General features: G+C 56.7%; 1 protein-coding gene across 1 annotated transcript in view; it reads left to right on the top strand.

Annotated features, from left to right (window-relative positions):
• The first annotated feature begins 7,517 nt into the window (after positions 1 to 7,517).
• Positions 7,518 to 11,964, top strand: part of PIPOX (pipecolic acid and sarcosine oxidase) — a 46,870-nt gene continuing 42,423 nt past the window's right edge. Inside the window, exon 1 of the mRNA XM_058560219.1 lies at positions 7,518 to 7,885. Within this exon, the coding sequence (XP_058416202.1) occupies positions 7,839 to 7,885 (47 nt within the window). The 5' untranslated portion in view covers positions 7,518 to 7,838. The remainder of the gene's footprint in view (positions 7,886 to 11,964) is intronic.

Genomic DNA, 11,964 nt, shown 5'->3' with positions numbered 1-11,964 from the left:
TTGACCTCCAAGGACCCTGTCAGCCTGGGTGTGTGGACACCTTGAGTTGAGAGGGCTAAGTCCTCCTCCCCTGTCTCCTCTAGTCTCCTCTGCTTGAGGCCCAGGGCAAGGAAGGACCAGGGGGCACCAGAGGCAGCAACAAGGATACAGGTGCAACAGAGACTAGACTGAGGGCACCACCTAGGTGGCTGGAGCCTCAGGAGCACCACCCCAGCCTAAGCAAGAGGCCTCTTCCTAGCCTGGGCTGGCGGGGGATGGGGGTGTGTGTGATGGGAGGGAAGTGGCCAGACCCAGTAGGGCAGGGCTAGGGCTCTGCCGGAAGATAGACAAGAACTGAGTGGGCAGTGAGGAAAGGCGGAGAAGCGGAGGCTGGATAAGCAAATGACCATCTCTTGCATGCCTTGTTTGCTCGCATCTTCATGCCTTTGCCTGGAGATGCCAGGGACTCTTATATCCTCAAAAGTGACTCCATCTCCCCCATTTCCTTTCATCAGTCAGAAAATATGGCCTCAGAACAGCAGGGGGCCTGCCAGCTGCCAGACCAGATGTTTCAAATCACCCCCACATCCTCTTGCTGGATGTAAACAATATCTAAGACAATGTCCATCAGAGCAGGGAGCCAGGGTGAAGGCCCTTAGAGGCACCCTGAACGCAGCCTCCATCCCTCTGCACTGCTAATCTCCCCTTTCTGGTCAGACTTGGGCCAGCTGCCGCTTACTACCCACCCCCCCCACCGCCTCAACAGTCCAGCCCTGGGCTCCTCCGGCTTCTGATCCAGCCCCTCCAGTGACCACCTGAAAATCAGCCCCTCCTGATGTGGACAGCTCTGGCTCTTGGAGGACCCTCCCCTTAAGGGGATCTTCCAGTTTCTTGCCTGTCACCACTCCCTCTGATTTCCTTTGAGCCTGATGCTGTTCTGTGAAAGAGGTGGGACAGACCATGAATTCTCAAGGAAACTGAGGCACAGGAAGGTGACACGACTTGCCCAAGGTCACCCAGCCAGCAAGAGCCAGTATTATATTTAAACCCTGGGGGTCCTGGCTCCCTGACCAGCACTCTTCTGATCTTGTTCTTCCTTTAGGACTGCCCCCTCCTCCCTGAGGCACAACTTGGCTCTCCACCCTGCCTGATACCCCCCCTCCCAGGCTCTGGGACTCCCTAGGCACCTGCTGGCTGGTGGGACCCAGGCCAGACACTCAGCAGGTGGCTGCTTGTGGGACAAAGGAGCTCGTGCTCAGCTGCTGGGCAAGAAGGGAGGGAGGGAGGGAGGGAGGGAGGGAGAAGCTATGGCGGGGGCTGGAGGGATCTGGACTGGGAGTGGGGAGGGGCAGGGTCTGCTTCTGTGCCTTTAATAAGGAGCCAGCATGCAAAGGGGGGTAAAACAGCATGCAAATGAGCATCCGTAGGGGGGTGCTCTGTGGTTCAGGCACTTTTCAGAGGGGCCCTGCAGTTCTGCCCTCCCAGCCTGATGACCAGCTGGAAGGAGGGTCCTGAGGGTAGAGAGAGGAGCCCATGGGGAAGGGAGGAGTCGGGGAACTGAGGGAGATACTGAGGTTGATGGCAGGGTGCAGGATTCCGGCTGGGCGCCTGGGGACTGCACTGGGGGAGGGAAGAGACCCACTGCTTGGGTTCTGCAGTACATGCGGTTTGGTGGCAGGAGGGGCCCTGCACTTGCTCTGCCTTGTTGGGGGGTCAGGGGGGCACCCAGACCCAGCAGAGATGGGAAGAGTGGTGATGGAGGGCACCCAGCATGGCCAGGGCCAGGGATCCCAAAGGTTTGCTGGGCCCTCAAAGACCCGAAATGTGAGCCCTCTTGCTATAGATGAGAAACTGAGGCCCAGAGCAGTCCCCGGCCGGGAATCTCCTGTCCTTTTGAAAGCAAGTGGTTGGATCATGTAGGTGCTGTTTGGTATCTCATTTGTATCTCACTTAATTAAAATCAGAGGGCCCCTGGTAGCTGGGTAGACAGTCATAGCAGAGCTTATTAAGAAGGCAGCTCTGGGCCGGCCATGTGGCTTAGACGTTAAGTGCGTGCACGCCGCTACTGGCGGCCCGGGTTCAGATCCCGGGTGCGCACCGACGCACCACTCCTCCGGCCATGCTGAGGCCGCGTCCCACATACAGCAACTAGAAGGATGTGCAGCTATGACATACAACTATCTACTGGGGCTTTGGGGGAAAAAGAAATAAAAAAAAAAAAAAAAAAGCAGAAGGACCCAGGATGGCATTCCAGGTGTGGAAACATGGCTGAGCCAAAATGTAGAGGTTGGACCGAACAAGGCATGCGCAGGGTCTAGGGTTCACCCTGTCTCTCCGTTGCCCCCTTCCCATGCCCACTCAATTCCTTCTCATCTCCTGACAGAGCCCCTTGTCCTTGCTGGGCCCAGCCAGGACCTCCCACCCTCGCCCCTTCCTGCCAGCCTGCCTGCCAGCAAGGCTGCAGACTCTGCAGTCAGAGACCTGGATTGTTGTTGGAGAAGCGGCAGGTTTGTTTGCTCCGGACCCCGCGGAGAAATCTCAACAATCAATGGCCAACAACACTGCCAGCGGCTGCGGCATCGATCCTCCCCTCCCAGGGCTGGTAGCTGGGCGGCAGGTAGGCAGGTGGAGGGAGGCTGGGGCAGGTGTGGTGCCCAGCCCTGTCCAGAAGCTAAGCTTCAGGTAAGCTTGGGCCTTCCCACCTGGGGGGGGGGGGGCGCGGGTCCGGCCTCAGCAGGGGGCCGAGGGGGGAGGGTGGGGCAGCCCGGATACCAGGACCCATGTGATTGGTCTTCTCATTCACCAAGGCCCCCAAAGGTGGGAGAATAAGAGTCACCCAAGGTCACTGACTTCTGGCCCAAGACTTCAGGGTTCACCTGACTCTCAGCCCTGTGCTCTATCCGGGCCTTCAAGTGTCAGAAAGGATGTTTTATTCCTTTGCCGCTAGGGACTGAGCAAGATAAAATGTCCCTAATCTATAGCAGTAAGGACTGAGGGTAGACATCAGGAAGATAAGCCACTGTTATCATCAGAAATGTGCTAGAAGAAAGTTAGGGACTATTTATGTCTTGGGTCTGTCTGACAACGTGGGCTTGAACTTGGCCTATAAAATGCAGATAATAGCTTCTATCTCATAGAGATGATATAAAGACTAAATGAGCTAATGTACGTAAAGCACTTAGTACAGTGCCTGGTACATGGTTGGTGCCTAATAAATGTTTGCTATTATTATTATTATTCGGATAGTAATACTCTCTTGAGTTCCCATCTGCCTGTACTGAAGCTCTGCCTCAGGCTGGGGGAGTGCACACAGTATTGGCTGCAGCCAGGTGTTGCAAAATGGGCAGGCACTTTGGAGTAGCCTTTTAGCTTATTGGCTGTGAAGCCCAGGGTAAGTGATTTAATCTCTCTGAAACTCAGTTTTCCTGTCTGTAAAGTGGGAATAACTAGTCTCTTGTATTAAATAGAAAAGGCATGTGAAAGGCTTGGGCGCTGAGGGTTCTGGGCCATGCCTCATACCTCAGTACATGTTTGTGAAATGAATGAATGAATGGTGGATGGATGTATCCCAGGGATTTCTCTTTTAGGAGATGTGAAAGGTTTGTGGACATGAATTGTTGTGGTCCTGGATGACTCCTTGGCCCCTACCTTTCCATTTGAGGGCATGCCAGGCTCAGAACTGCTCCCAAGGTTTCATGTGGGTCCTTCCAAGTTCTGTGAGGGTGTATGAAGCTGAGACGGATGAGGGGGCTATGAAGCCAGATGACATGGAGTTGCTTTTCCCTTACCTCAGTCCTTAAGTTCATACAGGGCACCCTTCTCAGCCAGCAGAGGTGGTGGGTAGGGGCTATGGGAGGGAGTCAAGAAGCCTGGGCTTAACTTTGCCACTGTCTACCTGTGCAACTCTCGTGAATTAATTCAACATGTATTTAATGCCTGCCATGTGTTAGGCTCTGTGCCACTGGGGACACAAGCAGTGGTGGCACTAAGGGGTGGCTGGAGAGAGGCTTTAGCCCTCTCAGAATGGCCATCAGCTCCCCACTCCCAAGCCACCTCAGGCTGATGGTATGACAGCTTAATTTGTGGAAGGAAAAAACTAAGTAAAGGCTATAATTTACAGTTGTGATAATTGGCCAACCGTTAGGAAAGGGAAAAAATCCTAACATACAATCTATGTAAAAATAGTGTGCTTGCTAGGCAAACTCAGCGTCAAACCGCAGTCCCAGCTGCCATGCACCCAACTCTCCTTTCTAAACAGGCAGCTGACCCTGAACTTCTTCCAAATAGGAATTCTGGAGCTGCCCCAAGATAGAGGGGGTGAGCAAAACAGACTTGGTGACCTCATTCTGAGTTCAGTCTTGCTCCTAGAGAGGAGCATCAAGCAATCAGGTGTTCATGACCAAACAAGATTGTACCTTGATGGGGGAAGCCAGGGGATGGCGGGAGCACAGAAGAGTCCCCTGACCCAGGCTGGAGGTCAGGTGAGGCTTCCCCTCAGAAACCATGTAGTAGGATGCCCCATAAATACGTGCTGAAGAATTGCATGAAGTGCCAAATAAGCTGAGACCTGAAGCATGAGGTGGAGGGAGCCAGGCTGGCCCAGGAGGGGAAAAAAATTTCAGGCAGAAGGAACAAGAGCCCAGAAGCTGCTGAGAACATAGCTAGTTTGGGGAACAGACTGGCCTGGCCGGGTGAGTTGAATTCTTGCTGGAATTAGTCTGGAGAGATGTTGGAGATCTCCTAGTGCCTCTCCCCACCTCCTAGCTGCTGATCAGGACTGGCAGCATTGTCTCCCTCCACCCCCCCAGCCTCTTACAGACAGATCCTGGCTCTTCCTCCCTGAAAGCAGGCCAGTAAGCTGGGGACCCAGAAATCTGCATGACTTGACAGCTCTTGGAGGCACTGATGTGCTCCCAGCCTTGGCAACCATCAGCTTGGTGCAGCCTTACATTGAACGCTCCACGAAGCGGAGACCCAGAGAGGGCAGAGGCATGCCTGAGGCCACACAGGGAGCCTGAGCTCTTAACCATCTGGGCTGAGAGTTTCCTTCACTAAAGTAGCCCCTTCCTATAGGCCCTTTTCCACACCCTCTCTCTTGGTTGGGGGGTGGGGTACCCAGCTTTGATAGCTCTGCCCAGGTGGGGACTTAGTATCCCTGAGCTGAGCCCAACCTGGCACACGGAGCCTGAATGGGCTTGGAGAGGTGGGGACTAACAGGGTGGGAGGAGGCTGGAAGGCTTGGGCATCCAAGGTGGAGGAGGGAGGGGCTCAGGAAGCAGGCGTTCTGATATGCCCCTCGCCATTCAGGCAGCCAAGGTGGGAGGGGCACAGAAGATCTAATTAAGCCTAGTTTCTAATTAAGTCCAGCCCCTGTGTCTCCTTCATCCCTATTAGTGCCCCACAGTGTCCCCAAGGCATTTTAAGCTGCCACCCTGCTAAGGAGGCTGGGACCACCGCCAGGGCCTGCAAAAGCTGATGAGATTAGGCCCATGAGGGGCAAAAAGCCAACACAGAATTTTCCTCCAGTCCATGGCAGTTTCTGAGTCTTCCAGTCTCCTCAGAAGCCCAGGGGAGCCTCCTGCCTCCCATGTCGACCTCTGGGACTCTGAGTAGAATCTACACTGTCTCCCATGGGACCTTGTCCCCAGCACCCACTGCCTGACCCCAAAGTGCCAGGCAGGGGGGACAGGGAGCAGGGCCTGGTGTCAGGTTTGGCTGCAGCCCCTAGACTCAGGAATGTACTTTCAGAACCCAGGACCTCCCAGAGTCTGCTGGAAGCAGCAATTACCATAGGTTAAGGCAGCCCTGGCTTGTTAACCTTTGAGGCACTGGGGCTGCTGGAGGCCAAGCCTTCCTCCTCCTTCTCTCCTTCCTCCTCCAGGCCTTGCCTCCTGGATGCCATCTCTTCCCTCTTCCCACCACACACTCAATCAGAGTTCAGAGAGGGGGAACCTCAGGTCCAAGGTCACACAGCCTTGGAGATAGCCTCTGCCCCTGGAGACCCAACCCCGCCCCAGTCTCTGCTGCTACCTCCTTCACAATCTCCCCAGGCTACATTCACACATGCAGAGTTTAATTAACTTTATTGATATTCAGAAATTAGGAGAATGACTAAAGGTAATTGCTCATTAAAAATCATTAAACTGACACAGCAGGCCCTGGGCAGGCGTGTGCTGCCCCTCCTGCACTGCTTTCCACCCCCTTGTGGCAGGATCATGTGGGCACCGCCCACAGGCTGAGAGAATAACCGGTGGCCCATGGCACCTCTTATGCCTGGGAACAATCGCGCCCCGGCAGCTGCTGGGGGAATAGGGGAATGAGCCTGTGAGATTGAGCCAGGCCCAGCGGGATATTGCCCTGTCCCCGCAGCCTCCACCTCCCCAGCTTTCTGCCACTTCTGGGCCACTCCCGGCTGCATCCCATGGCCTGGTCCCTCAGCCATGTGTGAGCAAAGTTCTGAGGGCCCCATCGAGATGCCACAAGGCCACGGGCTGCACTGCCTGGGCGGCAAATGCTCACAGCCGGAGGCCTTTACGGCTCAAAGCCTGCCTTCTCATGGCTGAAGCCCCCCAGGGGCCCCAAGATGGACGAATGCACTGCTCTCCAATGAGACGACTCAGTATCCCAATGACTGGGAACCCACAGCCCCACTGGAAGGGAGGAGCGCACCGGGGCCGGCCCAGGTCCAAGCCCTCTCTCCTGCGGCCTGACACTGCAGGGTGCTTCCTCTCTCCCTTGGGGAGTGAAAATAAAGGTCTTCTCCAGCAGACGGACCCCTACCCCACATATCCCTCGGGCAGGTGGCCCCACGGGCATTGGAGAGTTCGAGGTGGGTCAGGGAGGGACACTAGCCAGGGACATACAGACCCTCAGCCACAGAGTGGACAGATTCTTTCCAACACTCACACCCACCCACACTCCCAGTGGGGCTCCTAGGGCTCCTCGACACACCAGCCATCCTCCTGGAGACCCGCAGTCTCACTTTAGAACTGCAGGGAGCTCTCTGGTAGAGGCTGCACCACATACTAGTAGTCTTACACACTCCTCACACCTGCTCACTGCTGAGCCCTCACCCAACATCCAGACCTCCAGAAGCACAGACACACTCGGACCCGCTACTCCAAACACGCTGGGCCCTGAGTGCATTCACACTCAGACCCACACATCCACACACGAGGCTTCAGGCTACACGCCAGTAGGCACACGCAGGCCCTGCGCCCCAGGGGAGCTGTCCAGCGCAAGGACGTGGCCAGACTCCAAGACAGGTCCCGAACTCCCAGGGACATCTTCGGACAGCTGGGCCAGGATGCTGGCTTCTCCACGCCCCGCCTCCTAGCCCCCGGCCGGGTGGGGCTTGCCGGACCCCCCAACCCCCCAATATGAACACACGGTTCTGAGTTCCGGGCGCAAAGAAAGGACTGCGCGAGGGCAGCCAGGGGGCGGGGCGAGGACATCGGGCCGCGTGCGACTGGAGCTACCGGCTCAGAGAGGGGCTTCTGCGTCCCTGGGGATGCAGAGCGAAGAAAACTGACGTCCTGGGGCCCAGCCTGGCCCCGGCCCCGCTGCCCTGACCTCCGACGCGGCCTGGAAAGATCGAGAGAGGAGGTTAGAAACTCCCACCTTCTCCCCGCTCCACATCAGGCGCTACGAACCATACTGCGAGGCACGGCGGGTCCCAACACCCAACAAGGTCCTGGTGACCCCACCAGCCGACGGGCTGCAGCGGAAGAAGGACCTGGGCGTCCGGACGTAGCTTTGATGAGTGCCGAGGCGGCAGGTCCCGTCGAGACTTGGAAACCTTTCTTCCCCGAGGCACAGAACACCCTCCTCCCCCCAAACACTCCCTTGCTGCCCACTCCATGGCCAAGCTCCTCGACCCAGGACCGATGAAGTTGGAGACCACACTGTAAGCGGGGGACCGGGGGCCGCAGGGTGGGGTGCCAGTCCTCCCACGACGGGTCTGAGGCCGTGGGGTGAGCGCGGGCCAAGCAGGACGGCAGGCCTGGAGGGAGGAAAAGCTCTAGGCGTGTGCGGGGTGGGCGGTGGGGGGTATGCAAGGAAAGGACTTCGAGGAGGACAGAGTCTCTATCCCAGGACCTCAGCTGCTGCAGCCCAGGGCAGAGAGAGGAGCCGGATAGGAGGCCCAGGGCCCCCCGAGTTTTTCCCTGAAATTGCACTCTAGCTTCCGACTCCGGCGTGGCAGCGCCAAGGCGGAGAGAGGTGAGCGACGTCTCAACCTCGGGTCCGGCTGCCATTCGGCCCCGTCCCTCCGCAGTGAGGACGCGAGAGGTCCCGGAACAGGCGGCAAAGTCGAGCGAAGTTTGGCGGGCGGCAGGGAAGGCGGGACCGCGGGCCGCCAGCAGGACGGTCTCGACTCTCCGCCCTGTGCCCTCCCCCCGCGGCACGCGCCCCGGCTCTCCTAGGCGCCTGGACTGTGGCGAGGTAGCGCGCGGGTGAGCGCGAGAGTGTGTGCGGGGAGAGGGTGGCGTGATGAATTGCAGCAGAGAAATCCCATTAGATCCGAGGAGATGATTAAAGGCGAGGTCTCGGCCGGGCGTGAATGGCGGGAGCCACGGCAGCTTCCCGCCCGCGGAGCCCGCGCCCCGCCCGGCTCGGCCGGCGCGGGGGGCAGCGCAGCCGGCGGAGCGCGGTGCCTGGCTGGGCAGCCAGATGCACGGAGCTGGGCGCAGGGACAGTCCTTTCTTCCCACCCCCGAGACCCCGACCCCGACCCCGTCCTGCTGCCGGACGCCGGGGTCCCTTACCTTGAGCCAGGAGCGCCAGCAGCGAGGGCAGGAGCAGCAAGGCTGCCGGGCGCATGGTGTTGGTTGCGGCCGCGCCCCAGGTCGGGGCCGCGGCGGGAGGGCGGGGGCCTCGGCTGGGCGTGAGCACGGGGCACAGAGCGGGCTCCGGCCGGGCAGAGGGAGCGGGGCCGCCGCCGCCGCCACCGCCGCCGCCTGACAGAATCAGCACCACGGCCAGCGCCTGGCGTCGGCGGCGGGGATCGCCGCGCGGGGCTGGGGGTGGGGGCGCGGGAGGAGCGGCTTACCGTAAAGTCTCCAGCAAAGGCGCAGTAGACCTAGTAGCGAGAGCACAGGCTCTCGCGCCGCCGCCAGATCCGGGGAAGGACTGCCCTGCTAACGTGTGCACACGGCCCCCGCCCTTCCGCGCTGCCCATGTTCAGCCAAGCCTGCCACCCTCTCCCCCAATAGCAGCCTGCCAAGGAAGTGGGGTTCTCATGATTCTCCATGAGAGAGCAGCCCTTTCCCCATCTCTCTCCATCCCATCCTGGTACCTGAGGGCACCAAGAGTGACCTGGGAAGATGTCCGCCAGCTAGGCAGCTGGCGATGCCCGTGTGCCCTTGTGACAGCTCCATCCTGGGCCGATAATGAAGATAGCTTTTGAGCATACAAAGGACAATAAATTATTACTTTGCACTCAATAAATGCCAGGGCTCCAGGCAGCTGCATCAGCAGCAAACTGTGCTCACAGAAAAGCTTAATTATCTTGATATTATAGTTAAAAGCCAGTGGTACTAGTGTCTTGGGAAGACATTCTTCACTTCGCGGAGGCAACCTGGGCCAAGCTGTGGGCAGCTGAAGGTAGTATCCCGGGTCCCCGAGCAGCTCTGGATCTCTAGGACCCTGCCTTGGCCCCCCTACAGGACCAGAGAAGCCACAGTGCCAGCCAGTAAGAGAAGAACCTGTATGCCTATCCCTGCCTAGGTTCCTAGAACTGATGGAGAAGATGGGACAGGCATAGGGGGTGGGGATATTTCCCTAGGGCTATTTTATATACGGACTTGAAGAGGTCCAGGGGAGTAGCCAGGGAGGCTGTACCATTCAAGGCCATGGAAAAATAAGCGTCCAGGGCTCTGCTTGGGCTGAGGAGACCCGGTGAGTCACAGGGCAGCAAAGATGGCAATCACAGCTGTGCCATCCCTGATACTGATGTTTAGATCCAGGGGTCTCTGGCTCCATGGATGGGCTTACTTGACAATGACTCTGTGACTGATGTTATTGTTCCGTGTAGAGGAAGAGAAGGGCTGAATTCCATGTGGCCCCGGGGGGAAGGACAGCTTTCTGTTTAGTTCTTTTCCTATAAACTTGGCTTCTCCCCAAAGCTTCCAGATCCCAGGTATTGTCCAATGCCCTTCCTGACCTCGCCCTGAAATCGGTGGCAAGACTTCTGCTCTCAAGTCTCATTCCTCAGAGAGTCTTTTGTTCCTTACCACCTCCACAGTCTTCCAGCGCTGCTCATCAGATTCTTTCTAGATCGTCTTCCTGTGGGCTCTGGGAAGCCACCCGGACCACTGTAAAGAATCCCAGGCAGCAGGCAGGTGGCGTGTGGAGTTATCTGAGGGAGTTACTAGGAGAGGATTTCTGGACAGTCATTTTGAGAAGCTGAGAAAAAAGAGGGCAGTAGCAGAAGTATGGCAGAAGGAAGGAGTTGACAAAAGGATAGAGGTGAGGAGAGGAAGCCAGGAAAGAAGGTGCAGAGGAGAGGGAGAAAGAGAGTTGCCAACAGAGGAGGGAGGTAGAAGGTTCTGTGGCTGAGGGGAGTTTTGGAAAATACTGGCAAATGGCATGAGATTCCTCCTTTCTTCCTTGAAGTTACTCCCGAGAGTCTCCTTGATTCTTGGGCCCCTCTGGACTAAGCAGCTTGAGCAGAGGAGGGGAGTCATGACTCAGGAATGAACTTTGTATGCCAGGATGGTTCATGGGGACTTGGAAGCTGGTGGCAGGCTTATCTCCTGGTAGCTGGGCTCCTTAATGGGTTGAGTACTACTCACAAGGTGGATGAGAGGGGCCACCCAGGAACTCGCCACATCACCCTCGCTATTGCCCCAACAAATGTAGGCATTCAGAAGGTGGTCCAATGGAGACTACAAGTCCCAGAAAGCATCATTCTGCCCTGAGCTCAGAAAATGGGTTTGTATTGCATTATGGGAAGAATAATGCACCTAGGCTGTCCCTCCCTCCTAAAGATGGTCAGCATGGCCTCTAGGCCATGAGGTCCTAGTTAGGTTGAGGCAGAGCGGAGACCAAACTGGGAAGCAGTAGAATTTCTGTCAAGCACCCTGTCTCATGCCTTCCAAGGGGTCCAGATCTCAGCATTACTGAGAAATTGAGGACAATAGGATGCCCTAGGGGACATCTGGCTGTATGCTGCAGGCTTACACTGTACTCAAGTCATCTACATATTTGAAAGTGGCAGCCTGGGAAGACTTGCAAGTCTTCCTTCACTGGTCTCGTTTCTCCTATTCTCTCTGTGTCCCTCATCTGGCTCTTTGCCCCCAGAGGACTCTGGGCTTCCTCTGTCTGTATAATTGTTTGCTTAATTGTCTGTCCTCTCTAATAGTTGTCAACTCTGTGAAGGCATAGAACATGTCTGTCTCCTCCACTCCCAACCTGGCCCAGTGCTCAGCACATAGTAGATGCTTAAAAATATTTGTGAATCAATGATGGCATGGGGGTGGGGGTGGGGGTAGGGGTGGAGGAGGAGTGTCTAGAGCCCAAGGCGGGTCATTGGTACCAAATGAGTGCTGTGAGATAGTGGAGAAGGGGACACTGCTTCTTTTGGGGGTGGGAGATGTCACTGAAAGTTTTACACAGCAGACAGGTAGACTGAAATCAAGTCTTAAATATGTTTTAGGTTTCAGTCCATGGAGAGGAAGAGGGAGGACATCCAGAGTGGCTAATGCAAAGGCAAAGTGGTGGAAAATGCAAGATAGTTTGGGGTCAGTGAGAAGATGGGTTCTGGTGGAGCAGGGAGTCCCTGCAGGGATGTAGGAGGAAGGTTTGGAGTAGGCTCCGGCCAGGCTTTGTGGTCATCTGAGCTGCAGGACACCCTTAGTGGCTACACTGAAGGGGTTACCCCATCACAAAGACATTTGTACCAAAACCAGGGAGTCTGGAATTATTGTTTTTTTAGATGGGTTTTCATCTAGGTGAAATTAAGGTGGGTTTTCAAGCATCATGGCAA

Source organism: Diceros bicornis, chromosome 18 (assembly GCF_020826845.1).
Source record: "Diceros bicornis minor isolate mBicDic1 chromosome 18, mDicBic1.mat.cur, whole genome shotgun sequence".
Lineage (NCBI taxonomy): Eukaryota > Metazoa > Chordata > Mammalia > Perissodactyla > Rhinocerotidae > Diceros > Diceros bicornis.
Note: the sequence above shows the minus strand (reverse complement) of the source record. Positions and strands in the feature narration are given on the sequence as shown.